General features: G+C 34.2%; 4 protein-coding genes across 4 annotated transcripts; 3 read left to right on the top strand and 1 right to left on the bottom strand.

Annotated features, from left to right (window-relative positions):
* Positions 1-290: 290 nt before the first annotated feature.
* On the bottom strand, positions 291-3,347 carry LOC106110137 (ATP synthase subunit b, mitochondrial). Its single transcript, XM_013291850.1, has 5 exons — positions 3,210-3,347; positions 2,188-2,332; positions 1,518-1,716; positions 1,017-1,205; positions 291-518 (listed from the first exon to the last, which is right to left on the bottom strand). The coding sequence occupies exons 1-5, from the start codon at positions 3,235-3,237 to the stop codon at positions 342-344; spliced, it is 738 nt and encodes a 245-aa protein (XP_013147304.1). The 5' UTR covers positions 3,238-3,347; the 3' UTR covers positions 291-341.
* A 925-nt stretch (positions 3,348-4,272) lies between these two features.
* Positions 4,273-6,024, top strand: LOC106110140 (small VCP/p97-interacting protein). Its single transcript, XM_013291855.1, has 3 exons — positions 4,273-4,456; positions 4,770-4,934; positions 5,556-6,024. The coding sequence occupies exons 1-3, from the start codon at positions 4,397-4,399 to the stop codon at positions 5,568-5,570; spliced, it is 240 nt and encodes a 79-aa protein (XP_013147309.1). The 5' UTR covers positions 4,273-4,396; the 3' UTR covers positions 5,571-6,024.
* Positions 6,025-16,244: 10,220 nt separating this feature from the next.
* On the top strand, positions 16,245-23,275 carry LOC106110123. Its single transcript, XM_013291834.1, has 10 exons — positions 16,245-16,335; positions 16,423-16,538; positions 17,128-17,292; positions 18,153-18,320; positions 19,111-19,287; positions 20,101-20,340; positions 21,420-21,544; positions 21,990-22,076; positions 22,670-22,866; positions 23,251-23,275. The coding sequence occupies exons 2-10, from the start codon at positions 16,520-16,522 to the stop codon at positions 23,273-23,275; spliced, it is 1,203 nt and encodes a 400-aa protein (XP_013147288.1). The 5' UTR covers positions 16,245-16,335; positions 16,423-16,519.
* Positions 23,276-23,680: 405 nt separating this feature from the next.
* LOC106110148 (solute carrier organic anion transporter family member 4A1-like) lies at positions 23,681-26,189 on the top strand. The gene is made up of 4 exons (XM_013291863.1): positions 23,681-23,787; positions 24,056-24,180; positions 24,795-24,935; positions 25,639-26,189. Exons 1-4 carry the CDS (start codon positions 23,723-23,725, stop codon positions 25,836-25,838), a joined length of 531 nt encoding a protein of 176 aa, XP_013147317.1. The 5' UTR covers positions 23,681-23,722; the 3' UTR covers positions 25,839-26,189.
* Positions 26,190-27,335: the final 1,146 nt, after the last annotated feature.

The following is a 27,335-nucleotide window of genomic DNA, read 5'->3' as shown; positions in this document are numbered from 1 at the left end:
ACGTTTCAGATAAGAACACAAAATTTTCTGGTTATGTTTATGAACAATTTGAGATCTCAGATCATCTCAATAAAATGTTCTTTGAAGGGTTATTTTAAGTAAATATTTTTACTATTTATACTTCGAGTATTGTTCCAGCAACAAATTAAGTACGTGCGATAATTGCAGATTTTTTCTTTTAAATATATTGGTTTGCGACTGAACTTACACTATTGCCATTAGAAAATTACAGGCGTGAAACGGATTTTATTCATTTTAAGAGTAAAGAGGTTAAAAATAATGCGACAATGTGGTCTATTCACGAAGCGATAACTTTATTTTCATATATTACATAATCTAGTTTAATGTTTGGCGGCGAGTGCCGACAGGTCTGCAATGCAACGGTCCAGGGCCTGCTTCTCCTGGTCTGGTGTGATGGCTTTTGTGACATTGGTGACAACCCAGTCCACCATCGCCTTCTGAGCTAAACGACGTTCCACGTTAGATTTCTCCAGCTGGTAGTCTAGACGACGTTTGACCTGCAAAAACATTTACAGTTAATAAACAGATAATAAACTAGACCAGAGGTAGTAAACAATATATTACGCATCAGTTATCACAATATTATTTAGTCTATACTAATATTATAAAGAGGAAAGATTTTTATTTTTGCATTTTTGTATGTATTGGAATAACTCAAAAACTGCTGAGCCGATATCAAATATTCTTACACCATAAAACAGCTGACGTAGGCTATTTTTTGTTAATTTTATAATATTACGCGGACGAAGTCGCGGGCAACAGCTAGTAATGTATATTAGGTAGATCAGGAATCAGTCAGAAGGTACTTTTTTTTAATTTACATACCAGCTAATGCATCGGACTTCACCGGTGTGAAAATAAAAAATAATAAAAAACATAGCCTATGTTACTCAGTGATAACATAGCTTAGAGTTATTTCAATACATACAAAAATCTAAATCTTTCCTCTTTATAATATTAGTATAGTAGTATAGAATAATTTACAAATTCCATACCTCTGTGTAAGCGTTCATCATACGCTCCCTGTAAGCGGCTTCCAGCTGCAGAAGAACATTCTCCTTCTTAGCCTGGATCAGCAGTTCCTGTCCCTGCGCGCGCCACTGCGACGTCTTCTCATCTTCTATCGCCTGCTCCAGGTCTTTGATGTTCTGCACACGACCCTCGTTCCAGCCGCTCTCTACTGCCTGAAGAATAATTGATAATTTTTATAAAATGTAAACAAACTTAGATGTTTCGATGAATGTTTGTAGCCTAAATGGCTGTATGGATCTCGAGGAAATTTGGCATAGACATAGAACAGATAGGCTACTCACTTTTGATTTTTGTAATTCCAAAAGACGGAGTCGCAGGTGAAAGCTACACCATATTTTTAAATAATCATTTTTTGAATAAACACACTAAGCTAAGGGCAAGTTTTTGTAGAAGTCTACATTTTCGATTATTAAAACTAGTGTTGTCAATTTTTTTTTAACTATATGAAAAAAAACACTACTTACGTCAACTTCCTTGTCGAGCCATGTAGCAATCTTCGGTCCAAACTTAGTGGTGGCATAGTAGACCATCAGGAAGATGGATAGACCAGTGTAGTACTCATGCTCCATCACATATATCTCCTTGCTGAACAGGTATGTGGCCAGACCAACACCGAATGTGTAGGGACCTGTTACTCCTGTCTTTGAGTGGAAGAATTGGAACCTAAACAGATTAAAAAAAAATTGTAAGAAAAACCATAGTTTTGTGAATCAGTGATTGGTGTTTTTAATATTACTAGTATTCTGAATAAATGCAAAAACTGACTTTATCATTACCATAAATTGTTTTAAAATTAAGAACAGCGCCATCTAGTAAAACAATTAAGTTTCTTATTGAGAATTTTTTTTTTTAATTAACCACTTGAAAGCAGTTATTTTTAGTTTTATCATTAAAATTTTGGACATATGCTAAAATACACTTTTTAAATCTAGTATTGTAAATGCGAAAGTTAAAATGGATGGATGTCTGTTAGAGTTTGTAGTCTAAATGGCTGAACTCATCTCGGTGAAAATTTGGGACAGTTGTAGAGGATTGTCTAGAACACATAGGCCCCTTACTTTTGTTTCTTTTTTAATCCCACGCAGACAAAGTCGCGACCGAAACCTAGTATAACATAACTTTGAAACTATTTACCATTCTTCAGGAACAAATCCAAGTCTGACTTTGCCGGGCTCCCCTCGTACTGGTCTGGGAAAGTTCTTCTCATCGCGCACTCCCGCCACGTCGGAGGCGGAGCCCCGCGCTACTAGCGCTGTAGTAGCGGACTGACGAGCAGCGGCTATAAAATAACAATCAAAAACCATTAAAGACAATGTTTTTAGGCACTCATAAGATCTAAATCTATGCTCTAATAACATAACACAGAATTAATTCGAGTTATTACTAGTAATTAAGTTAACATTAGTTAAAATACATATTTTACTACAGTAATTTGATGAAATAGTGATTTTATATTACTCCAAAATGTTTACTTTATAACATAAAGATGAGAGACAATTTTTCTTTACATAATGAAAAAACTACTGAATATTGGGTTAATGTATTACACTAATTGTTTAATTATAACTAAATTTATGTTACAGGTACAGAATAAAATAATTTAAATACAATATTAAAAAGCATGCCAGTTTCTCTTCACCATCTTCAAAATGTAATTTTTCTGTAAAGTTACGATAAATAAATCATTATTATTTTTCAAGTGTAACAATGCTTTAGGCTTTTAACAGCTGAAAAAGGTAACCCCACTACCATATGAGATATAAGTTAGGAAGACTGAAAAAGTATTTAAGCTTTTCACAGACCCTCATTTTAAAACTACCCATAATATCTAATTTGATTAGTACAAATAACAGTTACATAGGAGGTAAAGTAAATTACCATCCCATCCCTAATTTACAAATAAAAATTACCAATACAGCTCCATAGTCATTCATTATGCATTCAAATGGCCTTAAATAGAAATACAAAGCAAGACAAGTAGGAATAATTGCAAATATAGCATAATATGGTAGTTTAAGAACAATTTTTAATAAAAATCCTGCAGAAAATGTAACAGCACTTGTCAAATTGGTGATTACATAAACCTTGTAAGACATAGGTTATGTAGATTCCAGTTTTCAAATAATTATTTAATTTATTGAGAATATTGTACGTACCTGAACGCAAAGCTATACGTGATAGCATTTTAAATTCTGCTATTATAGTATATTAAAATTAAACAAGCAGCCGCAGACTCGGGCCAAAAGTACTTTGCGTTAGAGAAGTTCTTTATCAGTCGATTTTAGTTTTTGACAGTGACATAAGAAAAGTATAGATACCGATTCTGATACGAGTAAAAATCGGAATGTCGGAATTTCGATCAAAGCTTTGTTTCACTGTATTTTTAAATAAGAGTCAATTCCAATAATACAACCTAAAAAACTATTGAGTTTTCTGGAATTAAAAATGATAGGAAAAATAAACTAAACTTTGAAGTCTGGAACAGTAGGATATTGTATTATTTATACGTATTTGAAACAAGGTGTTGTTTAATAAGAGACTGAAATTCTTATAAAGTGATACCTTGAAGAAGCTTGCTTTTACTAAGATTTCTGTTGGCCACACTTTGACCTACTTTTTATTAGTTGGCTATATTTTCAGTTATTGATCCAACATCCATTTCATTGTAAACAGTTGTCGAACTGTTTTCTTGTGATATTTACTCCAGAACTACTAAATATTTTAACTTGATTCATTCAAACTTAATATCAGCAATGGCAAATATAAATACCATACTTTGGAAACGAATGGTGAGTACCGAGTTTTATTAATGAATCTACGGAATAAATCTTAATATTTACAATCCGTAGCGCTTTTGTTCAATACTTGTTGATTGCTTCAATTCATTGCTATGAAATTATATTGTAGTTGGATTTTATATTGTAATTTGAAAAAAAAAAAACTAAAAAGGAGGATTCATGCACTTCAAAAGTTTCCGAACGTACCTTAACAGTGTTGCTCGTTACTAATGATTAAAATGTAGAATTTTTCCAAAAAACTGAACTGCACTTCTTGACTACTAACTTATGCTTAATTAACTTTAGCGATTGCTTTTTTTAAAATTTCAATCTCAAAACAAATTGAAGTGTGTTTTAAAACAATTTTCAATTAAAGTTAAACCATTTTATAAATAGTACAAAATCGATACAGCTACTGGCATCACCAGAAGGTTACAGATTATAGATTTTTGCGACAGGTGGCGAATTGTGGATGTTTAGTGAATGTTTGTTGTTTTTGTGGTTTAATGTTATTGATTGTGATGAAATAGTTATGAATTGTAGAAAAGTGTAATATTAATTTTAAAATGGGGATATTTATGTCCTGTTGTAAACCCTCGGCGTCGGACGTGATAACTCCAGATGCCGTAAGTTTATCGACGCAAAGTTTTTTTCCTGTTTAGTTTCTATTTATCTATTTATTAAGTCGTTACGAAATAACAATATACAAATGTATGCCACAAATACATTAATAATTCACAACGAACCATCTTATTGTTTCGCAGTTATAAGTTTTTATCGATTTCCTATTATTACTACTGTTTAAATATTTTTTAATCACCAAAACAATTAGAATGTTATATCTTTAGACATGTATGAGTTATTAAGCATCATTTTGTTAACTATAGTCCTTACTACATAAAGATTAACACTAAATACTGCTCTAAATTCTGTATCCAGGAGACAAGACGACGTCAGCAAGTGGAGGCAGCGGAGAAGAGGAGAGCCGAGGAGGCAGCTCGCGGTGTGAAGGACCCGGAGAGAGTGAAGCGCATGCAGCAGAGGGCTGAGGAGATGGAGCGCAGGGAGCAGGAACTCCAGAAGGATGGGGGAGCTACCCTGAAGGTAGGTGTAAATTACTTTGTAGCTCATATGTATAGTCATTGAAATATATCTAAAAAGCCATTGTTTATGCCTCTTATTGTATGGACAAAATCAAACGCTGGTACTTAGTTTCATGGTTGTTTAATTACTGTGTTACATTTTGGTTGTAATAAAAATGAATAGATTAGCGCGAGATACGATGCATGACCGCGCAGATTGACAGACGAAGTGCAAGATAGTGAATGAATGTACAATAGGGATGTCCGTGTGACACTGTTGCTAGTGATGTCCGTAGTCAATCATTAGGGAACCATATGAAGGTGACATAGGTGCCAACAGCCATTGTAAACTATAGCATATGTTACCTAAGTGCTTTGATTTCTGCCAAATTCAAAGTTTTCTTGATTTGTAGTTATATGTTTAGTCAGAGAATTAAATTCACTACCCACTTACATCATTAATGCCAAAATCTGCAAATGTTTTATAGGATAATGACTTTTTACAGAAATTGATAGGAAATAAATGTCTAGTTAGTTAATTATGCATCAATATTGACATTTTAAAGCAAATACTACCTTCATAGGATGTTTTGGCTTCTATGAACTAATGTATTATTAATTATTTTCGTAATGTATATTCCAGTGGACGGCCGACTGAGATGAGGCCCCAGGGGAGGGGGGAAGCAGTCAGCAAACGAAAAATGACAAATACAAATACAAAAATTGATGTTCTCAACTCACACTGTCAGCGTAATTTGAGTTGGCACATTCAAAACAACAGTTATCCTTTATCTGATGTGCCAACTCATACGCTAAATATGAAGCTTGCTACTTAGTTTTTAAGTTGCTGAAATCAAAGTTATAGTTTTGTTGATTTTTATAATTATTGTTACATTTATTTAATATTATATTTCAAACTCTAGTTATATTATTTAATTCCATATTAAATGTATTTGTTCATAATTATGTTAGTATGTGTTTAAACTAGGTATATTACATTCATTATTATGGGTACTCACATATACACTGCAAGTTAAGTTATCAATGTGACTTAAAGTATGGCACATTACATATAAGCTAGCTGTTGCCATGCTTCTTCATCCGCAAAAAAATTATTTCATTGTTTACATTTGTCAAATTATCAATAGCAAATGTCATGACATGACAAAGCATGGTAACCTTGCTTTCTTGATGTTGGCAGCAACTTATAGTCTCTTTCCCACATTAGGGTTTTTATCCAAATTATTTACCCCTAAGTGTATTGGAGTTAAAATATATAGCCTAAAGCGTAACGGAAGTGTAGGGCTTTTTATTAAAGAAAGAATTTTTCAAAAATATGCTGTAATTGCTGACATCTTAGGCAACAAAGAAGTGTGTTTACGCTTTATTATATTAGTATAGATGTAAGCACAGTTTTCACAATTTATTACCAAGTCTAAATGTATGTACAGTTGTGGATATCTGCGGTGTACCATTTCGGGAAAAATTGCCCTGTTCTTTGCAACAAGACAAACTTCTCTTACAAATATCTAATTAGATAGTAGTAAAGGGGTAATACTAAAAAAAACTAGATTCATCTAATCGTTTTTTCGTAAACACATATTAAGCTTCATTGTATTGATTTTTGTTCTGCATAAAATGGTAAAAAGGTAGCTTTTGAGTTGGAACACTGTCGGTTTCCCCAACTGTACTTTAGTTAACTCATCGGTTTTAACTGAATAGTTGAACTGTACAGTTTAACAGACAGTTAAAATTGTTGTTGTTGCAGTTGACCTACATATCGATGGGTGAAGGGCTACTTGTTTTAATCGCTATTAGGTTAAAAATTTTCATTTTTAGAAAAAAACATAATAGCAAATCCTGAAAATAATTTCAATTACTATAATTGTGCATACTTCATTGTTTATTAACGATTTTGAATATATAAATATAAGTCAATATCGCCTAAAATGGCGGTTGAAAGAAAAAGCCTTTCATCCGTCGGTATGTTCAGTTTCAATTGAGCATCTGTAGCAAGCTTTAGATCATGTATTAGGAACGTCCTTTCATTGCGGTAAATTCTCTTATACAACTTGAATATACTATTTAAAATGTATTTTGTACTGTTATATGTGTGTAGAAATGTGTATTAAGAATATTCTAAAAATATCTTTATAGTGTAGCAGTCTTATAAATAAACATGGTATTATGTTAAATTTAGGAAACCGAGTATAAACTAATATTTTACTTTATACCACGTTTATTTCTAAGGCTGTAGATGTCTAACTTCTTATGAGCTATGGGACTTTTGAACCTTCTGTATATAAAATTATTGGAAACTAGAAAAGGAAACCTTTTGAAAACTTTATTGTACTGTCTATACTTGATTTTTACAAAATGTATGTATTCAAATTGAATGCTATTAAAATGAGAAACATTGGATCCGTCACTTTTGGTATTCGGAATAAATATTAAATACAGGGTGTTGTATCCTCCATAATAATATTTGAACATTATTAATAATGTAATAATCATTTTCACATCACTATTATATTTCAACAACCTCATAATTAAAATAAACTAAGGGACCTTTTGATAGTGGTAGTGCCCGCTTTAACATGTTAGCGCTGCTGGCCACGCCCCCAGTAATACCACCACCACACAGACAGGGGTGAAATGGAAGCAATTCCGTGTTTCGTCTGATGAGTGTGGTGCCGGAGGACTAATTTAAGTCCCTTTCTCTTTACCACCCTTTCCTTATGAGAGGATGGGAAGGGGAAGTGGATTTGACGATAGATGAGATACATAGAAAGGGGAAATATCCTCTTTATGTGCGTCTCCTTCTCCGTCGGATAATGGTAGGCAACGCATCTGCAATTGCGGATGTCTATGGGCAGCGGTCGCTTTGCCACTTTGGCGGATTCTGTTGGCCGCTTGCTCGTTTGCCACCTTATGTTATAAAAAAAAGCTAAAGTGGAAATCTATATTATTCATAGAATTGTCACAAAATGAATAATGATATATTTGAATGCAATGATTTATTTTCAGTTTTCACTGTCAAAACACTTGTATAATAACATATCGTCGTCTCTTTCACTCTTAGAAACCTATACTAATAATCATAAAAAATATTGGAATATTTATTGGAACATGTTATATACTTAATAAAAATATATATCGTTAAGATACTTTTAAAGATGTAAATGTTAGATGACAGATTTATAACCTACAGATAATCTGGACGACAAAATTTAACAAAATTGGCCTTCAAGGCCTTTGTTATTGTTTAAAATACATGATAATTTTTGAAAACCTTTCAATTTAAATGAATTTCTCTTGGCTCTCAGCGGATTGTGCCAGTATTGAATGTCTATGGTTTTTTGTCCGACTTCCCAAAAGAAGGAGGTACTCAATTCGTCTGTATGTTTTTTTATATGTTACAGCATAACTCCGCCGCTAGTGGACTTTGATAATTCTTTTTTTATCCGAAAAGTAATGCTTGCAGGTGGGTCTCATTTTTTTGTTTGATTTTTTTTTTAATTTATACTGGTAACAATAGTGCTTATAGAAAAATATAAAGAGAAAATTCAATCAACTACTTGTATGAAATTCATCTTTAGGTTATATATCTATGGTTAGATGTTTATGTAAATATAAATGCAAGCATTGGCACTGTTATTACTCTTAGAGCGCGCGCACACCTTTGATTAAAATATCGCACAACTGTTTTGTCTCGCGTTGATATAAGCTTGTATGGAGGTGTGCACACTTCTCGATATTTAGTTGTGCTAAACAATAGAATTGGCTGCGAAACAATCGACAATCGCACAACAGTTGTGCGATTGTTGAGTCAAAGGTCTGCGTCTGTTCTTATTATTAAAGTTAATTGACTGAATAATAAATCTTGTTAATTTGTTTTTAAAAAGATTTACATTTTTCAAAATATAATTCTTAGTGGCTCTGGATGATGTTGCTTTGTAACAATGGGAATAAAAAAAAATAATCTATGTCTATGGTGTCTAAATTTACTCACGCTTGATGCAAGATATATGTAATTGTTTTATTAAATGTTGTATCAAAATAGTAGTTTATTTATTTGAAACATCTTTTAAATTATCGAAGAAAGAATGGATTGCAAAATAATGTTTAAGGAGGAAGTGAATTCAGATTTGACGGCTGATGGAGATGTATGGAAAAGTAACCTCTAAGGACAAGGGCTGGATGATGCATCATCCTTATTCTATAAATAGCAGCCAATTTAATTATTGCTAGACGAAGTTCTATTTAATTCTATTTTCTATTTAGTTCTAATCAAAAACCAAGTAGCCTAATTATTCCAGACTATCCTCTACGTCTATGCCAAATTTCATTGAGATGTGTTCAGCAGTTTAGGTTACAAACTCTAACATTCACCCCTCCATCTGAACTTTCGCATTTATAATATTAGTAAGAAGTATGCTAGTATAATTATATTTTTTTTTTTTTTTTTGGGCGGCGCTATGCCGCCCTCTCGTTCCCCCTAACATGTTTTTGGGAAAGGGACGTTGGGTGCGGGTGGAACTCTTTATCTCTTTATTTTAAGTTTTTTGCTTATATCTTACAAATTTCTTAAAACTACTTTACAATTACAATAAAATACTATCACAGTTTTTGCCTTTTTAGGATTTCTGCTTATAGACTAAAAATGCTATAATGACTAGAATTAAATGACTACTTTAAAATTAGTAAAAAATGACTAGATACTACTACTACTACTACTACTATAAGATTAAAATGATACAATTAAGTTTACGATTAATAATAAAATTACAGTTAGATTAAAAAAAAAGGCACTAAAATAAAAAGATAAAATAAAATAAATAATAGGCTAAAAACTGTGTAAGTATAATTATATTAAAATTGTTTTAAAAGTTAACTTTTTTAATTACTTAAAATATAAAGTAATTCGGCTATTTATATACCCATTTATATGTATTACAATAGATTTATAACCTAAAATATTCAATTAGCGATAAGTTAATGTGAAAAAAAAAAAAGGACGCTGGTCACCTTTTGTAGGCATGAATTCCCGCACTATTTTTTAATTTATTTTCTTTTAGATAAAGACTTCAAACTATGAAATAGTCAATTTATAGGTTAAAATATCTACGTGACTTATTTGTTGAATCTTATCTTCAATCAGTAACTAAACAAAACATACAAAAATTCCTTAGAAAATGTAATTAGATGAATTATAAATATTTATGTAGTCATTATCTGCACAGATTAAATAAGGAAAAGCGAACGTTATCGAATTTTGACGTAGGTTTTTACGAAAAGCGCTTATAAAAATATTCTCATCCCTCTCATTTATTTGAAACAAACAGAGATAGTAATATGTATTACGAGTATCGCCAAAATAAATTAACAACGTTTACAAAAAATGACATGATTTATTATCAAATGAGGTGATTTGATGGATTTAAGCCGTTTTAAATAATCTGAAAACCCTCGACTTGAATGACATCACTAATTTCGTTATCGCAAATTTCGATTCAATTTTGAAAATACCAAATTCGTTAATGAATAGGGTGAACGGTCGTGTGATAAATAATTTTAAAATAATGTTTCCGTAAGGGAAATCATTAATAATATTAAAGTTTTAAAAAAAAGATTCTTTATCTGTCTGTTTTACTAACCATTAAGCTCATATGTTAGCTAAAATCAGTTTAGATTTAAGCATATCAACAGTTGGAACACTTTCTCTCCGATTACTGGGTCAAAAGCGAGTTACGCTTTTAACAAATATTTACTTATGATGTCTAGTAGTGTGCTTCTACACATTTATTCGTACATTATCCGCGTGAGACATACGATGTGGTTGTCTTAAAATTGTGAATAGAAACCAAAGTGTAGAATAAAAAAAAAGTAAGTTCAAAAAACTCTCCGTGAACACTAACGTTATTTGTTGACAGATCCTCAAAACCAGGTACCAATGTTGTTGCATTTTAAATAATATATATCGACTTAATTTTCTTGGGATTTATTTTCTTAGAAAGATCAAATTCTAATTCTAAAGATGAAAAATTTCATATTTGTATGTATTGATATCACTCGAAAACTATTGGGACGATTTCAAAAATTCTTTCACCATTAAAAAGCTACGTTATCAGTGAGTAACATAGGTTATAATTATTTTTTTTATCTTTACGCATTCGAAGTCGCGAGTAACAGTATGCTATAATGACTGATAATAACATAACGGGAAATAATTCCTGTATGTTTTATTGATTTAACTAGTCCGAGACTCCGTCCGCGTAGAATTAAAAAAAACTTTTCTAGCCTATGTGTTCATCCAGGCTATCCTCTACATTTATACCAAAATTCATCAAAATCCGGTGAGCCGTTTAGGCTACAAACTCCAACAAACATCCATCAAAACTTTTGCATTTATAATATTAGTAAGATTAGTAAAAAATAAGATTGAAAAAAGTTGTCATGCTAGAAAAAGACAACTGCAAGCCAATAACAACAAAGAAGCTATAGTAATGGAGACTGCTGCCAAATAGCAAAGGTCTTCGTTGTTATTTGCGTGTTTAAAATATTTAGATTTGTTATTGGGTTTCAAAGTGCACTTATTTGTGTGACTAGTACTATTCTTATCATATTGTCATACAAAAGAATCATAACTCATGACTCATGGTTTACCTCATCTCGAGATGTGACAGACGTAAGATACCTCGTATCATTAGATTTATTCGATGACTGTTCTGACTAGGGTTGTAACGGTACTCTCCACTCCGGTCCCGTTATTTCTTATCCAGAGTTATAACGGAAGTTAATTTACGTATTTAACGCGAGTGGGGCGTTAGGTATCAATTATGTTGCCCGCGCGGGCGTGCTGTCAACTATAATTGTTATACATTATTTGCATAATAAACTGTATCTTGTAATTATGTACCAGTCTGTATTTTGGTTTAACATAATTTTAGGTTTTATTTCTTTAATAAATCGCAATTACCATTTTATTATTGACCTCCGCGTCTGCAGAGGTGAAGCTCTTTGTCTCCTCATCTGCATCCGCTTCCGTTAAAATGGCCTCCGTTACAACCCTAGTTCTGACCAGCGTAGTGTCATTGTTTGTAACAATATCGATTTTTTCACGTAACATTTGTTGATATCATTTGTTTTATAGTCGAAGACGATTACAACACATTTTACGTTATAGCTCAACAAACATTAGACATTTTTTTTTGTTATTTAGACACGGTTTAGTGACTGAATTCCTTACCTATTACTAACTAGATATTGTAAGAATTTGTCACATAACATTCGATCTTAAGTGAGAAGGGAATTTAATTCATTAACTGCCTTTCAAACACTTAGACTCCGAGATGCTGGTTAATACACAGTCCGAAATCGAACTGTTTTATCTTGTTGACTTTCTTTCGCAATTAAACTGAACTTATCTACTATGGCGACATAGCTAATAACTATCGCTTCTAAGCGTAATTACTACCGTTAATTAGGCAGCAAGATAAACGCGTAACAGTTCGAAGTATCATTTGATAGTACAACATTGTTAGGTTATCCCGGTACAACTGCCTTGTCTATACATATAATAAAATTGTAGTGTCTGTAGTAACAAAAGAAACATTACAGATTTCGTAAAGATGTATTTGCGTTGCTGATAATAATAATCGCATTTAAATTTTTTTGGTCTGTCTGTCGCGTTTGTTCCGGGTAATTAGTTGACATAAACGGGCATGTTATAGGTTATATTTTATCTTAATATTGAGTGGACGAAATCGCGGGCAACAGATAGTATAAAATATTAATAAAACAGAAACAAATACATAATACCCGTGAATAGATCATTACTGCACTGAAAATCAGTCTTTTAACTACATAGTTAAATCAAATTGGAGGTTAAGATTCTCGAAGAAAATGTATGATAATGTGAACGGTTTCTTAAATATTTTTTTATAAGTGTATTTGAATATGGATTCGTGTGGATTAGTTCAGCTTTTAGCTAATAATTGGCATTTAATTTGTATCTTTTATTTAAAAGTACAGGTGACGTTTTTTAGTCTATGTAATTCTCGGCTGTGGTAAGCTTGGCATATTTTCTTTAGTATAAAAAAACATTTCCGAAAACATTATTTTCGAAGTCAGCAACACTTCAAATGAACAATAATCTGTATCTATATGAAGATGAAAGATTTGTATTCTTGTATATATTGAAATAACTCAAAAAACTATGAGGCCGATTTAAAAAAATCACCATTAATAAGTTACGGTATCAACGAGTAACATAGCCCAGTCTATTGTTTTTATTATTTAATATTACTTGAGCGAAGTCGCGAGCAACAGCCAGTTGTCTTAAATAGACATAATAGTCACAAGTGAGTTTTCTGTCTTTTGTCCTGAGAAAATTACTATTTTTAGAAAGAATTCCGTTTGAAAATGTTTTGTTTGGGAGACAGTAATCATGAAAATACAAAACTATCTAATAATTATACGATAAGTTTGAATCATATACTTGAATATATATTTATTTACGCATATGATTTTCGCAACATGTGTGTATGTATATTTCAGCGACAGTTTGTGTAACTACGCCTTAAACAATCTGGATATCTATATTTATACTAATATAATAAAGTGTAAACACACACTACTTCGTGACGTAAGATGTCAGCAATCACAGCATTTTTTAAATGTTTTTCTTTAATAAAATACCCTACAGTTACGACACGCTTTAGGCTATATATTTTCACGCTAATAAACTTAGGGGTAAATAATTTAAAAAACCGTTCGAGAAGGACAAAAAACTACAAGCCAATTGCAACAAAGAAGCAAGATTGCCATGGTAACGGTCCAATGGCGGGTGTTGTCATTGTGTATTTGATATTTGCAAATGAAAGTTTTACAAATCTAAACAATTAATATTATAAATATAAACAATATTTAAATAAATAAATAAAAAAATATAAAATAAAGTAAAATAACAAAATAAAATTTGATGCGGATATAGCTGCACGGGATCAGCTAGTTTAAAGATAAAATTTATTAATACTGTTAATCAGATTATAACTGAATTTGTAATAATAATTATATATAACAATACTGTCATTGTTTTTGGCGCGTAGACTGACGCAGATCGTTGTTACATGTAACATTTTTTTATAACAAGCGAGAGAAGGCAAATGTGTTTAGTGTTTACAGCCAGTGGGTAATTGTTTATACAAATTAAATAAATGCATTAATATAATAAGATTCTACACTGCCATATTTAGTTAATACTGTATATAATTTTATAATAATTAGGTTATCTTGGTAAGTTTTATTTTTAGTATATTTTAACTAAATCTCAAAGAGTAAATTTTAATTAACCTATAGAGGTGGCAATGAACATGTAACTATGTAACTAAATAACGTTGGAATAGTTTTCATTAACTTAACTAAAATCTAAACGCGTGTTTAACGATTTAAACAAAACTCGCATAATCGATTCTTTTCGCATGAAAATTAAATCGTCATATTCATATCTAGATAGAAGATATCATCAATATTTTATATTTACGTTTATTTTCAAGTGGCTTTATGAGGAAAAAACTAGTAAAACTATAGATAAACTTAGCAAAACTTTCGTAATCATATATTCAGATAAATTATTTTTATTTAATTGTAATTTATATATAATACAATATTTTGTATGAAACTAGCTGTTCCCGTGCGGCCTTATACGCATAATTTTTTTTTTGTTTACATTTGTCAAATTGTCAATTGCAAATGTCAAAATTACCGTCACTATAATAACCTCGCTTCGTTAATGTTGGCAGCTTGTAGTTTATGGTCCCTTTCCCACATGAAGGTTTTTTATTTACCCCCTGAGCTTTATAGCGTGGAAATGTGTATTTTAAAGCATGTGGTAAGTGTGGGGTTTTTTATTAAAGAAAGAATTATCCAAAAATATGCTGTGTTTGCAGACATCCTACGCTATGAAGTAATGTTAAAGATATACGATCTGTAGTATTGATTCGTTTGTTATTACCAGCTTACTATACTTCCCCACCGAGGACGTCGGAGCCTACCCTAAGTTAGGGGTGACTAGGCATTAGTCCACGCTGGCCCACTGCGGGTTGGTGACTTCACATATATCTTTGAATTTCTTCTCCGATACGTGCAGGTTGCATCCCGATGTTTTCCTTCACCGTAAGAACGTCGGGTAAATTATGTACATATGAAATTCGAAAAATCGGTAATCACATTCTTCTTCTTCTTAAAGGGCCATCTTCTTCCGAAGTTCGGCGATCATTAGGGCGACTTTCGTTCTCGACACCGCGGCTCTGAACAGTGAACGGGTGCTCTTTCCATACCACTGGCGTAGGTTTTTGAGCCAGGACGTTCATCTTCGACCTACGCTTCGCTTTCCGTGGATCTTGCCTCGTACGATCAGCTGCAGTAATTTGTATTTGGAACGAACCCAAGACCTGTAGATTACAAGTCAAGTGCTCAAACCTCTGAGCCACCGACGCCTTATAATCAAAAGTGACCTAAAAAATCATATACTTCCATTATTATCGGTGATTTCATTCAGGTGATTAAATGACTTACAAAATTTATATACTATTATCTTTATCATAGTTCCAATCTTATACATTGATTAAAATGTTTTTTTTTTTAATGTTTCCCCCTTTTAATACGATCCCTCCTCATGATTTACTAAAATGTTGGGAAGCAAAGGCCTATAATTTAGGTTCTAGCACTCATAAGACATGATAGTTTTCAATATTTCCCCCTTCTTATACGATCCCTCTCCCAACAAATATCTCCCCATCCGTTACTAATATGATGGGAAGGAAAGAGATATAATTTAGGCTCGCACACAAACTCATAGAAAACGCGGAATTGCTTCCACAGAACAGTTTTCTGTGTGATCTTGGTATTTCATCTTTCAAATGGGTAATTTTATGGCACGCGTGCCAGTGTTTTGCCAGCCCTGGCCTAGATCATCGATTCTTAACGCCGAAAGTGTAGGTCTATCTTGTATGAGGCCTCCGTGAGTTTCATATAGGAAATAAAAGTGTAAATAAAAGGCGGTTCTATCTCAAAATAATTATTTATCTTATCAACGATAACATTATAAATGACTCATTGCAAAATAACCGTGTCTTGTCCGGGCAAGGCCGCGCTCCGAAAACCTCGTTCTTTTAGTTCAATTTTTAACCGACTTCCCATCAGGTTTTCAATTTCAATCTGAGTGTTTTTTTATGTTGTTTTTTCATATTTCTCCTCATATTTAAATGAAATTTTTTAATTGTGACCCCTTGGAATATTAAGTACATGTTTTTTTATTCTTCACTTCTGTAAAATTCCTTGTTCTGTTTTAAGATTCATTGAAAATTGGCGTTTCGGTGTACACCGCAGCGCATGCCGAATGAATTCTTTTTTTAAATAAAGTATTATATCTTTCTTTCAATTCGTCTGTTTTATAATTGTAATATTACGAAATTATTTATTTATTAAATGTATATTATCTGTTACAGCAGAATTTGGCAGCATTATAAAAACGTATCAAGAAGACTGATTTTTAAAGACATTTCGAAGCAGTGTTAAATCCCTTTTTTGATAACTACATCAAGGATGCCTGATTTTAACACAGGTAATATATTTTATATAGAATAGAATAGAAAACAGTGGAAGAGTTTGGAGAAGGCCTATGCCAATAAATTAGGGACATATTATTTTTAGATAACTTATTTAATTGATACTGTCGCTTTAAACTCAGAGCAACACTTCTCGTCCAGAGCCAGGTTGCGCGCCAATCTATCCATACTTCTAGTGACATTGACAGCTGTCAGCTAGGGACGTGACGTTTATGCCGATAATCTAGAGTTGCGCCAACTCTATAGCACGGTACTAATTTTGTTCCTAACACTATAGTCACTATATTTAATCTAATTTCAGAATAAAAAGATATGTTATTATTATTATTATTACTGTATTTTATGTTTCACAAAGTGAGGCAATTAATTTACACAAAGCACTAAATTGAGTATATTGCTCTCTTTTACTCCACCTGTATTGTTAGTTTCATCTCTTTCGCGTAACGAAAAATCCATTACAAAACCTTGCCGTGAAATTGCAGTTGTTAAAACATTTTTTTGTCTCTTTTTCTTCAAAGAGGATAGTCAGCATGTTTTTATAAACTTGTTTTCACAGTGGAAACTAATTTTACATTTCTCTTACAGTGAAGACGAAAGTCAAAGGATGTCTTTTCAGCAGCACTTTTGTGGCGGAAGGCTTTCGCGGAATATTACTAGGTATCACGATAACTGTGACGCTGGGTGAAGTAGTCGCCTACAGATTACTCAAACAGAATATAAAAGCTGGAGACCTGCCTCATTATATAACAGGTATGTAATAACAGATTTGCATTACATTTATAAATGGCATTTAAAGTATAATCATGCTATTATAATATTATAAATGCGAAAGTTTAGATGGATGGATGGATGGATGTTTGTTAGCGTTTGTAGCCTAAACGGCTGAACGGATTCCGATGATATTGGTATAGATGTAGAGGATAGTCTGGAAGAACACATAGGCTACTTCACTTTTGTTTTTTTTTTAATTCCACGCGGACGGAGTCGCGGGCGAAAGCTAGTCAAGACATATTTCTGTATGCTCTGTTCGCGTGCGGTTATAATTTCATGAGAATCCTTATCCGAAACTTTATTTCATTCTTTACATTTGTGAATAATTCAGTGTGTCGTAATGCTTTATTGTATTACTAGCTGTTCTCGTGCGGCTTCGTCCGCGTGAAATTATTTTAAATACTTTATTTTATCGTTTACATTTGTCAAAGTCTCAATTGCAAATGTCAAAATTACCGTTACCATAATAACAGCTTGTAGTGTTTGTCCCTTTCCCGCATGACGGTTTCTTCAAATTTATTTACCCCCCTAAGTTTAATACCGTAAAAATATATAGCCTAAAGCGTGTCGTTAGTGTAGGGCTTAAAGAAGGAATTATTCAAAACATGATGTGATTGCTGACATCAAGCCGTATAATATTTACAAGCTGTTGCCAGCGACTTCGACCGCAATAAAAAAATAAACCATATACTACATCTGTGATAAAATTAAGCGATAATCATTGAAGTAAATTGACCGGTGAAATGCCACACAGATTAGACAAAAATTACAAGTATGTCGTTAGGTTATGAATTTCGTATGCAACGTATTTCAGATCTAATTACAAAATTGTTTTTCAGATTTATTGATACTTCTACTGGCGCTACTGGAGGTGTTCCTGTCGCCGGTTATAAGCTGGTTGGGCAGCAATCAGCGGCGTGAGATGCTAATGATAGCTTGCCTCGTGTCCGGCGCTAGCTCTCTTCTCTGGTTCTCATTACCCACCGTAACTGTACCTGAAAGTATTGGTATGAATTTAAATACTAGAAAATCAAACAGTTTGATAAAATGCTAGATTTAATGATTAACCATTGTTTCTTTCTTAATCTTTTTTTAATAATTCATACAAAAAGATACAATACAAGGAAAATCATGTTCACTATGTGTTAGAGGCTTACTATATGTCTGGTACTAGAGGACAGAGTGTCAGAATAATTTAATTGCATTTAATACCTATGTTGGATTTCTTTAAAAAGTTGGTTGATTATGAACACCAATGGAACACTACCTTTATTAAAAACTAGATGTTCCCGTGCGACTTCATCCGCATGAAATTGCGAAATTATTTTATTGTTTACATGTGTCAATTGCCAATGTCAAAATGACATGACGATGACAAACCCTGGCAACCTTGCTTTTTTAATGTTGGCAGCAATTTATGGTCTCTTTCCCACATTAGGGTTTTTATCCAAAATATTTACCCCCTAAGTATAATGGCCTGAAATTCTAACATCTTAGACAACAAAGAAGTGTGTGTTTACGCTTTTTTATAATAGTATAGATACATTGTACAGTACATTATAGTAGCGTTTATTTGAATATTACGTGACGCAGTGACTCCCTATCAAAAACTACTAAAAACCTCTCCCGTTGCTGTCTCGTGCGTCCGGGGCTAATGACGTCTTGCTAACAGATATCGCTTCCCTTTCAACAGTGAATCACTCAATATCGGTTTGCAAATAAAGCGAGTGTCCGGCGCTTAGTACTGTCCGGTTAGAGGATTTTGAAAAAACAATTTTACTTATTCAATTGTTTCAGGATTTTGTAACGGCAATAACACGATCCCAGAATTCAATCCAACTTTCAATACACCGATCAGATTGTCCATCATCCTCTTCACTTTCCTTGTCTTCGGAGTGACAAGGATTATAGCTTTTTGTCACGGTTTTGTTTATATGGACAATCGAGCACCTGACAGAATGAGCATGCATTACGGTAAGTTTGATGGAAAATATTAAAGAATCCAGTAATTTGAAATAACTGTATCGTAAAATTGGAACGTCATCATCATCATCATCATCATCATCTCCTTATCCTACTCCCGTAGGGTCGGCGCAACAGGTTTTTGTCCTCCACATAACTCTATCATACGTCATCTCAGTCATCACTCCCTTTTTGATCATGTCACCTTTTACACAATCCATCCATCTCTTTCTAGGTCTACCTCTACCGATGTACCCTTCCACACTCATAACTAACGTTCTCCTTGTAACATGCGATTCATCCCTCCTCATAACATGCCCATACCATGCTAACCTTTTACTCCTAACCTTCTCTATTATGGGGGCTACTCTCAAACTTCCTCTAATATACTCATTTCGTATCTTATCCATTCGTGTTACCCCACACATCCATCTTAACATTCGCATTTCTGTCACATGTAGTCTTCTTTCATCCGTCCCTTTTACTGCCCAACATTCAGATCCATACATCATGACAGGTCTTACGACGGCCTTGTAAATTTTCCCCTTTAATTTAAGTGGAATTTGAGGGTCGCATATTACTCCTGTGACCTGTCGCCATTTCATCCATCCCGCTTTTATTCTATTTGTCACGTCACGGTCAATGTAGCCGTCGCTTTGGATTAATGAGCCGAGGTACCGGAAGTCGGAGCAAACTGGGAGATGAGCGCCATCTAAGGCAATCGGGATAAAACGTAACGGGAACGTAATAAGGCTTTTTTTGCGTAAAAGTTTACAGAATTATGTTTGAAAAATTGCGGATTTTTTATTTATTTTTTATTTTTAGGTGTCCTCACAGCTATTCGTCTTCTGGGTCTAGCTGTGGGTTACAACATTATGACAACTATCGTGGAAACGAATCTAACAATTCAGATTCTGATGCTTGCCATCGGTATTCTGATCAACGCTCTTCAAATATATTTATCTACTGCGAAAGCAACTGACGATGACTTGGAACCGAAGACAATCGAAGACGATTTAAGTGAGACTTCGCCTTTCGTTCCTAAGATCACCACTACATCAAGCGGTAGGCAGAGAATAAGTACTAAAGTGTAGACGCTTGGGATTTTGCTAAAAGACACAAAAGGTCCTTAAAAAATGGTCGTTGGATAATCAAATCCTTTTAAATAAGGCGTCCTGCTTACCGTGCTTTTGGGTAGTGTTGGTTTTCATACGATTTTTGTCAACCGTTAAAAACCATAAAGTATGGTCTGATTTTTTTGACCGACAGACAAAAGAAGGAGGTACTCAATTCGTCTGCATGTTTTTTTTTATTATATATGGTTGTCAAATTAATTTGAAATAATTGTAGAGAATTTTGTAAAAAAAAATCAACAAAAATAAGAACAATGTTTGTTTTAAAATTTTACTCCCTTTAGGAGTTTTGACTTTCTGATCTCTTGAAAACATAGGACAATAGAACCTCGATAACTCAAACCTCGGTAACTTAAAAACCTCTATAACTTCAAAAAATATGTTCCCTTCCTATCAGAGCCCAAAACTTCTATAACATAGACCTTTGATAACTTAAAACCTCTATAACTTAAAATATTTTGGGTTTCCCTTTAACTTATCGAGGTTCTACTGTAATATCTAATAATAACTGAAAACATTTAAATATTTAATGCTATAATCATAATTTGTGATAATTATGAGTACAATAATAGCTGTTGGTCTTTCTTTAAAAAAATAATAAGTAAGTTTTGAGATTTTAGGATCTAAATTGTAATTGTCCGTTTTCTGCATGATCGCTTGTTGTGTTGTCCCGAGAGAGCTGTGATGCTTAATTTTAATCCTCTCTCTTCCCACCCTTTTATTACAAGAAAAGGACGGGAAGGAAAGTGATTTGATGGTGAATTCAGGCCGGTAGCTCCTTTACCACCTAATAAATATAAAAAATTGCACGATTCTTTTTGATTTAATTTAGTTTCAATATTATGATCACTGAGCGCACTTTCCCCAGCTTATGGAGTCTAGAGAGCTAGTCTTAGACAGGGCAAGTGCTGGACCATGAAGGGAGACTCTTGTGGAAGCCTCACTTTTAGTCAACTGACCGCTAATTTAAAGATTGTAATTATTAGAAATAAATCGAATCTTTTCTTAAAGCAGGTTTTGGTTCGAGCGTGTATCGTGTGTTCTCCAACACGTTGGTAACAACGCAGATGGTCTCCATGGGGCTGATAGCTGCTGCTATTTGGGGCTTCGCTTACCATCAGACAGACTACCTAAAGGTAAGAAGTATTGATGCGCTAAAATCACTATAATGTTTATTTACTTAAGCTAGGGTTTCTGAAGTTTCCATGTAGTTTATTATTACCTAGTGATTCAATAGCGTTTGACTGAAATAGTAAAAAAAACACAGACGAACTGAGAACCTCCTGTTTTTGGAAAGTCGGTCAAAAATAGTAAACATGTTACGTAGTTCAGAAACTAATAAAACAAAAACTAACGAATGATTAATTAACGCCATTAGGCGGCAATAGCCTAATGGTTTCAAACGGACTACCGTTCTTGTGGTCGAGGGTTCGAATCCCGCCATTCGACTATTGTAAACTATATCCTAGCAAGCCTAAAGAAACTAAACTTGATTGTTTAAAGGAAACATTAGTAAATAAACAAGAATCTAATTTTTTTAAAAAGTGTTAAACCGGCCATTAATAATTCCCTCTGTTACAGGCCAAGTTCTACATACATTTGGAAAGGAGTAATTTATTTAACAACGCCGAGTTGTTACGAAACAGTATTGTCATACTGGCTGTTGCGGTGAGTTTTATGAATTTAAAAAAAATAATGGTTTGCTGCGATTTCGTCAGAAAATAAAAATAATGGCCTCAGTTACTCCCGCACACATATAAACTACCTTTGGAGATAAGCCAAATTACACTCGGTCTTGAGGACACACCGACAATAAATAAAAAAAAACAGATTTTCGTTAGAAGTAACTCGAGTACATCTTACTCTTACTAATATTATAAATGCGAAAGTTTAGATGGATGGATGTTAGAGTTTGTAGCCTAAACGACTGATCGAATTTTGATGAAATTTGGTATGCTATGCATGTAGAGGATAGTATGGAAAAAAACATCCATCCATCCATCTAAACTTTCGCATTTGTAATATTAACTAGCTTTTGCCTGCGATTCCGTCTACGAAGAAAGAAAAAAAAATAAAGTGAGTAGACTATGTGTTCTTCCAGACTATCCTCTACATCTATGCCAAATTTCATCGAATTCTGTTCAGCCGAGTAAGTTACAAACTCTAACAAACATCCATCCATCCAAAACTTTCGCATTTATAATATTAAGATTTTATTTATATAAGACACACTCATTGTTTACTTATTTTCTTGTTAATAGTACAAAGGTTTGACGTTCACGCCGCCGATAATGCCGAGTATTGTGAGAATGGATCTACTGACCCATATTGCCAAGATGTGTTTCTTCTCCGCGGTGATGTACCTTCTGATGGTTCTCATCACGAACTGCGACACGGGCAGCGTGGCCGGCCTGCAAGGCAAGCACTACACACAGCCACAATGCAGCCAAGTCTGCGGGTACTTATTAAATTTAATAAATGACACATAAATAATTATTATCATCATCTTCATCATCATCATCATCATCATCTTCATCATCATCATCATCTTCATCATCATCATCATCATCATCATCATCATCTTCTTCTTCTTCTTCATCATCATCATCATCATCATCATCATCTTCATCATCATCATCCTCCTACTCGTTATCCTACTCCCGTAGTGTAGGCGCAATAGGTTTTTGTCCTCCAAATAACTATACGTCATCTGAGTCATCACTCCCTTCTTGATCATGTCACCTTTCACGCAATACATCCATCTCTTTCTATGTCTACCTCTACCGGTGTACCTCCACACTCATAACTAATGTTCTTGTGACATGTGATTCATCCCTCATAGGTATATGGTCATCTTCAAGATGTAGAAGCAATTAAAAGAGCGTTCACCTTTGACTAAACTATCGCACAACTGTTGTCTCGCTTTGATTCCTATGAGCTTATGGAGGTCACACTACTCGATTTTTAGTTTTTTTTTGTTTTATAACATAAGGTGGCAAATGAGCAAGCGGCCACCTGAATCCACTGAAATAGAAAGCGACCGCTGCCCATAAACATCCGCAATTGTAGATGCGTTGCCTACCCTTAATTGACGGAGGAGAAGACGCACATAAAGAGGACATTTCTCCCTTCCCATCCGTCTCCTCCGCCGTAAAATCAACTTTTTCTTTCCATCCTTCCCTCCTCAGAAAAGGGTGGAAAGGGAAAGGAACTAAAATTAGGCCTCCTGAACAATGAAGGGTAATTGTCACACCGTTGTGTTCAGGTGCGCGCCGCAGTGGCAGGAGTTCGCGCCGGTGTGTGTGGCGGACCAGATGACCACGTACCTGTCGCCGTGCCACGCCGGCTGCTCCGGTATAGATGAGGTCGACGGCTTGCAGTGAGTTTTACCATAATTTTTACTTTATACAAAACCGAGAAATGTTCCATTACGGCGTAAAATCTTACTTATTATAACATAAATGCAAATGTTTAGATGGATGTTTGTCAGAGTTTGTAGTCAAACTGCTAAATGTTTAGCAATTTTGACATAGATGTAGGCTGGAAGAACACATAGGATACTTGCTTTTGTTTGTTTTTATTCCACTTGATCGGAGTCGCGAGCGAAAACTAGTAAACTTCTCTGAAGAAGTATGACTTTCTTGCAGAGTTTACGCGAACTGCACTTGTGCGTCCTTCCGCCGCGCCACACAAGGCGCGTGCAGCGGCAACGCTTGCGAGGGGGCTTTTCAAATGCACCAAATGATGTACACACTAATTTTTACTTTCGCCGGTAAGTTGCAACAATTGGGTAAAAACTGCTTAAAACATTCAGAAAAGGACCAAAAAGGACAAGCCAATAGCAGTAAAGCAACAAGGTTGCCATGGTTACTCATAGACAATTATTATTACAGCATTTACACAGTGGTAGTGCCCGCTTTAACATCTTAGCAGTGCAGGGCCGGCACGCCCCCAGTAATACCACGACCACACAGAAGACAGCCGTCAAATGGAAGCAATTCCGTGTTTTGTCTGATGAGTGTGGTGCCGGAGGCTTAATTTAAGTCCTTTCCTCTTTACCACCCTTTTCTCATAAGGAGAGGATGGGAAGGGGAAGTGGATTTGACGGTGGAGGACATGCATAGGAAGGGGAAATATCCTTGTTTATGTTCGTCTCCACCTCCGTCGGAAAAGGGTCGGCAACGCATCTGCAATTGCGGATGTCTATGGGCAGCGGTCGCTTCGCCATTTTGGCGGATTCAGGTGGCCGCTTGCTCGTTTGCCACCTTATGATATAAAAAAAAAAAATTTAAAACAATACTTTAAGTCGCAAGTTTTTTAAAGTCTGAAAAAATTTAATTTTATTTACTTTACTCTTGTACGTTAACAATTTATTTTTAATTCCAGGGCTATCTTTCCAAGCGCAAGGCAGTCTGGTGCTGCGCGCGGTGGAGCCCCGCGACAAGTCCGTGCTGCTCGGACTGACTGGCGCCTTCATCGCGCTCTTCACCTTCGTCTTCGGACATCTCATCTTTATTGGAATGAGTGGTAATTTAAATTTGTAATAAAATGCTCTACACTTACAAAACGCTTTAGGCTTATTTTCCCACTAGCTTTCGCCCGCGACTACGTCCGCGTGGAATTATAAAAAATGAGTAGCCTATGTGTTTTTTTAGACTAGAAAAAAACTAGATGTAGATGACTACATTTATACCAAACTTCATCGAAATCCGTCCAGCCGTTTAGGCTACAAACTCTAACAAACAAAATTAGTACGATGCTGTAGAATTGGCGCAACACTAGATAATCGGCATAAACGTCACGTCCCTAGCTGACAGCTGTCAATGTCATTAGATTCCCGCTCATTTCTGGCGAGTTCTCTAATGGAGTGTTTAAATTAATATCGCTAGTTATAGTTATATTAATTGTTTAAAAGTACATATGCAATACGAAAATCAATACCAACATCTGTAGATTACAAGTTGATTGCTTAAACCCGCCCGCACAGCCGCGTTGTGGAAAGGTCTGTCCTCGGCGGTATTTCCACACCAATACATCTTAGGGTCCTTCAAGAAGCGAGCCTACAATTTCCACAATGGCCGGCAACGCATCTGTAGTTCCTCTGGTGTTGCGGATGTCTGAGAGTCGTTGACCACCTTTGTGGTCCCGTCGCTCGTTTGCCCCCTTCTCAAATAAAAAAAAAACCTTAGGCTACCGCCGCTTTGATCACGCGTTTCTTGTATAATGGCAGGTATGAATTGTATCTGGTGGGAGGGTAGTAGATGTCACCTGCACAGTAAACAGCATCCTTACTCGATAGCCATCACCAGTTGTAGCATGGTGGTGTTGGCCTTCATCATCACCATCACCACCATCGTGTGCATCAAGATGGCGGAGCGGCGGCGCGCGAGAACTGCTCAGATCGAACTAATTGGACAATCAAATACATAGTTTGCAAGACTTATTAGATGTATTTTAGGTTATGTATAGTTCGGAATATATAATTTCTTTGTACAAACGACTCCTACTTAGACTATCATTATTATAATTTCGCGATTACATTTTGTTTTGTATTTTAATTAACTCGATAAATACTATTTGTATGTACCTAATATTAGAAAGGACTGTAGATATTTTGCCTATTGTATTCTTGTTCAATGTTTTGTTTTTAATTTGCCTTTCAAACATGCGATCGTTCACAAGGGAGCCATTTTTTTCTTGATTTCTTATGTTCATAAATAATTGTGGACAGATTTTTAAAATAAAGACTTACTATTAAAAAGAACGTGATGCTGTATTATTTTTAATAAGACATTATTAAGTGTATAAAATTATATAAATAGTTATAAATTATATTGTAAATTATAATTTTAAGGAAAATATAAATTAATTTTGTAATACTATTGGCTTTTATTCAAAAACTAGCTGTTGCTCGCGACTTCGCCCGCGTGAAATTAAAATAACAATAAAAAAAGATAGCCTATGTTACTCACAGAAAAATACCTTTCTAATGATGAAAGAATTTTTGAAATCTCACCAGTAGTTTTTGAGTTATTTCAATACATACAAAAATACAAATCTTTCCTTTTTATAATATTAGTATATATATAGATTAACAATAACATTAAATTATTTCACCGTTTCACTATAAAAAAGCTGTGAATATTTTTTTGTTATAACTAAACTCTAGTAAACATCCATCCGTCTAAACTTTCGCATTAACACCATATTCTTCTTATAAATAAATAGAATTTGATCTATTATGTTTTGTTGTTAATAAAATAAAATTGTTCTAAACATGTGTGTTGACAGTGTAAACCCACGGTTTTATCGCTCACAGATGAAGTATCAACGTTTGTCAAAACTGAAGATTAGATCAAAAGAAGTCAGTTCATCTTTCGATATCAGAAAGATAATTTACAACGGTGGCAAATTTTTTTACAATTTTCCTCTAGTTTTCCACAAGTCATAGTTGTGTTTTTTGCAAGGTGAATAGTTCTTAAAGTTATCAGTGTTTATTTAAATTGGAGGCCGGATAAAGGTGTCTGAACTTTAATGTGATATTAAACTAAGTTATTTACTTTTTTTATTAATCTCTTTAGGCTTTACTTAAATCAATATACTATATACATATTTACTATTATACTGCTAGTAGACTATATCTAAAAGCGTCGGTGGCTCAGTGTTTTAAACACTTGACTTACAGGTCTTGGGTTCGAATCCCGCTGTACCAATGTGATTTTCGATTTTTCGAAATTTCATATGTACATAATTTACCCGACGTTCTTACGGTGAAGGAAAACATCGTGATGCAACCTGCACGTATCGGGGAAGAAATTTAAAGATATGTGTAAAGTCAACCAACCCGCAGTGGGCCAGTGTGGTTGACTATGGCCTAGTCATCCCTTATTAGGGTAGGCTCCGAGCCCCTCGGTGGGGACGTGTAGT

Source organism: Papilio polytes, unplaced genomic scaffold (genome assembly GCF_000836215.1).
Source record: "Papilio polytes unplaced genomic scaffold, Ppol_1.0 DF820844.1, whole genome shotgun sequence".
NCBI classification, from domain to species: Eukaryota; Metazoa; Arthropoda; class Insecta; order Lepidoptera; family Papilionidae; genus Papilio; species Papilio polytes.
Note: the sequence above shows the minus strand (reverse complement) of the source record. Positions and strands in the feature narration are given on the sequence as shown.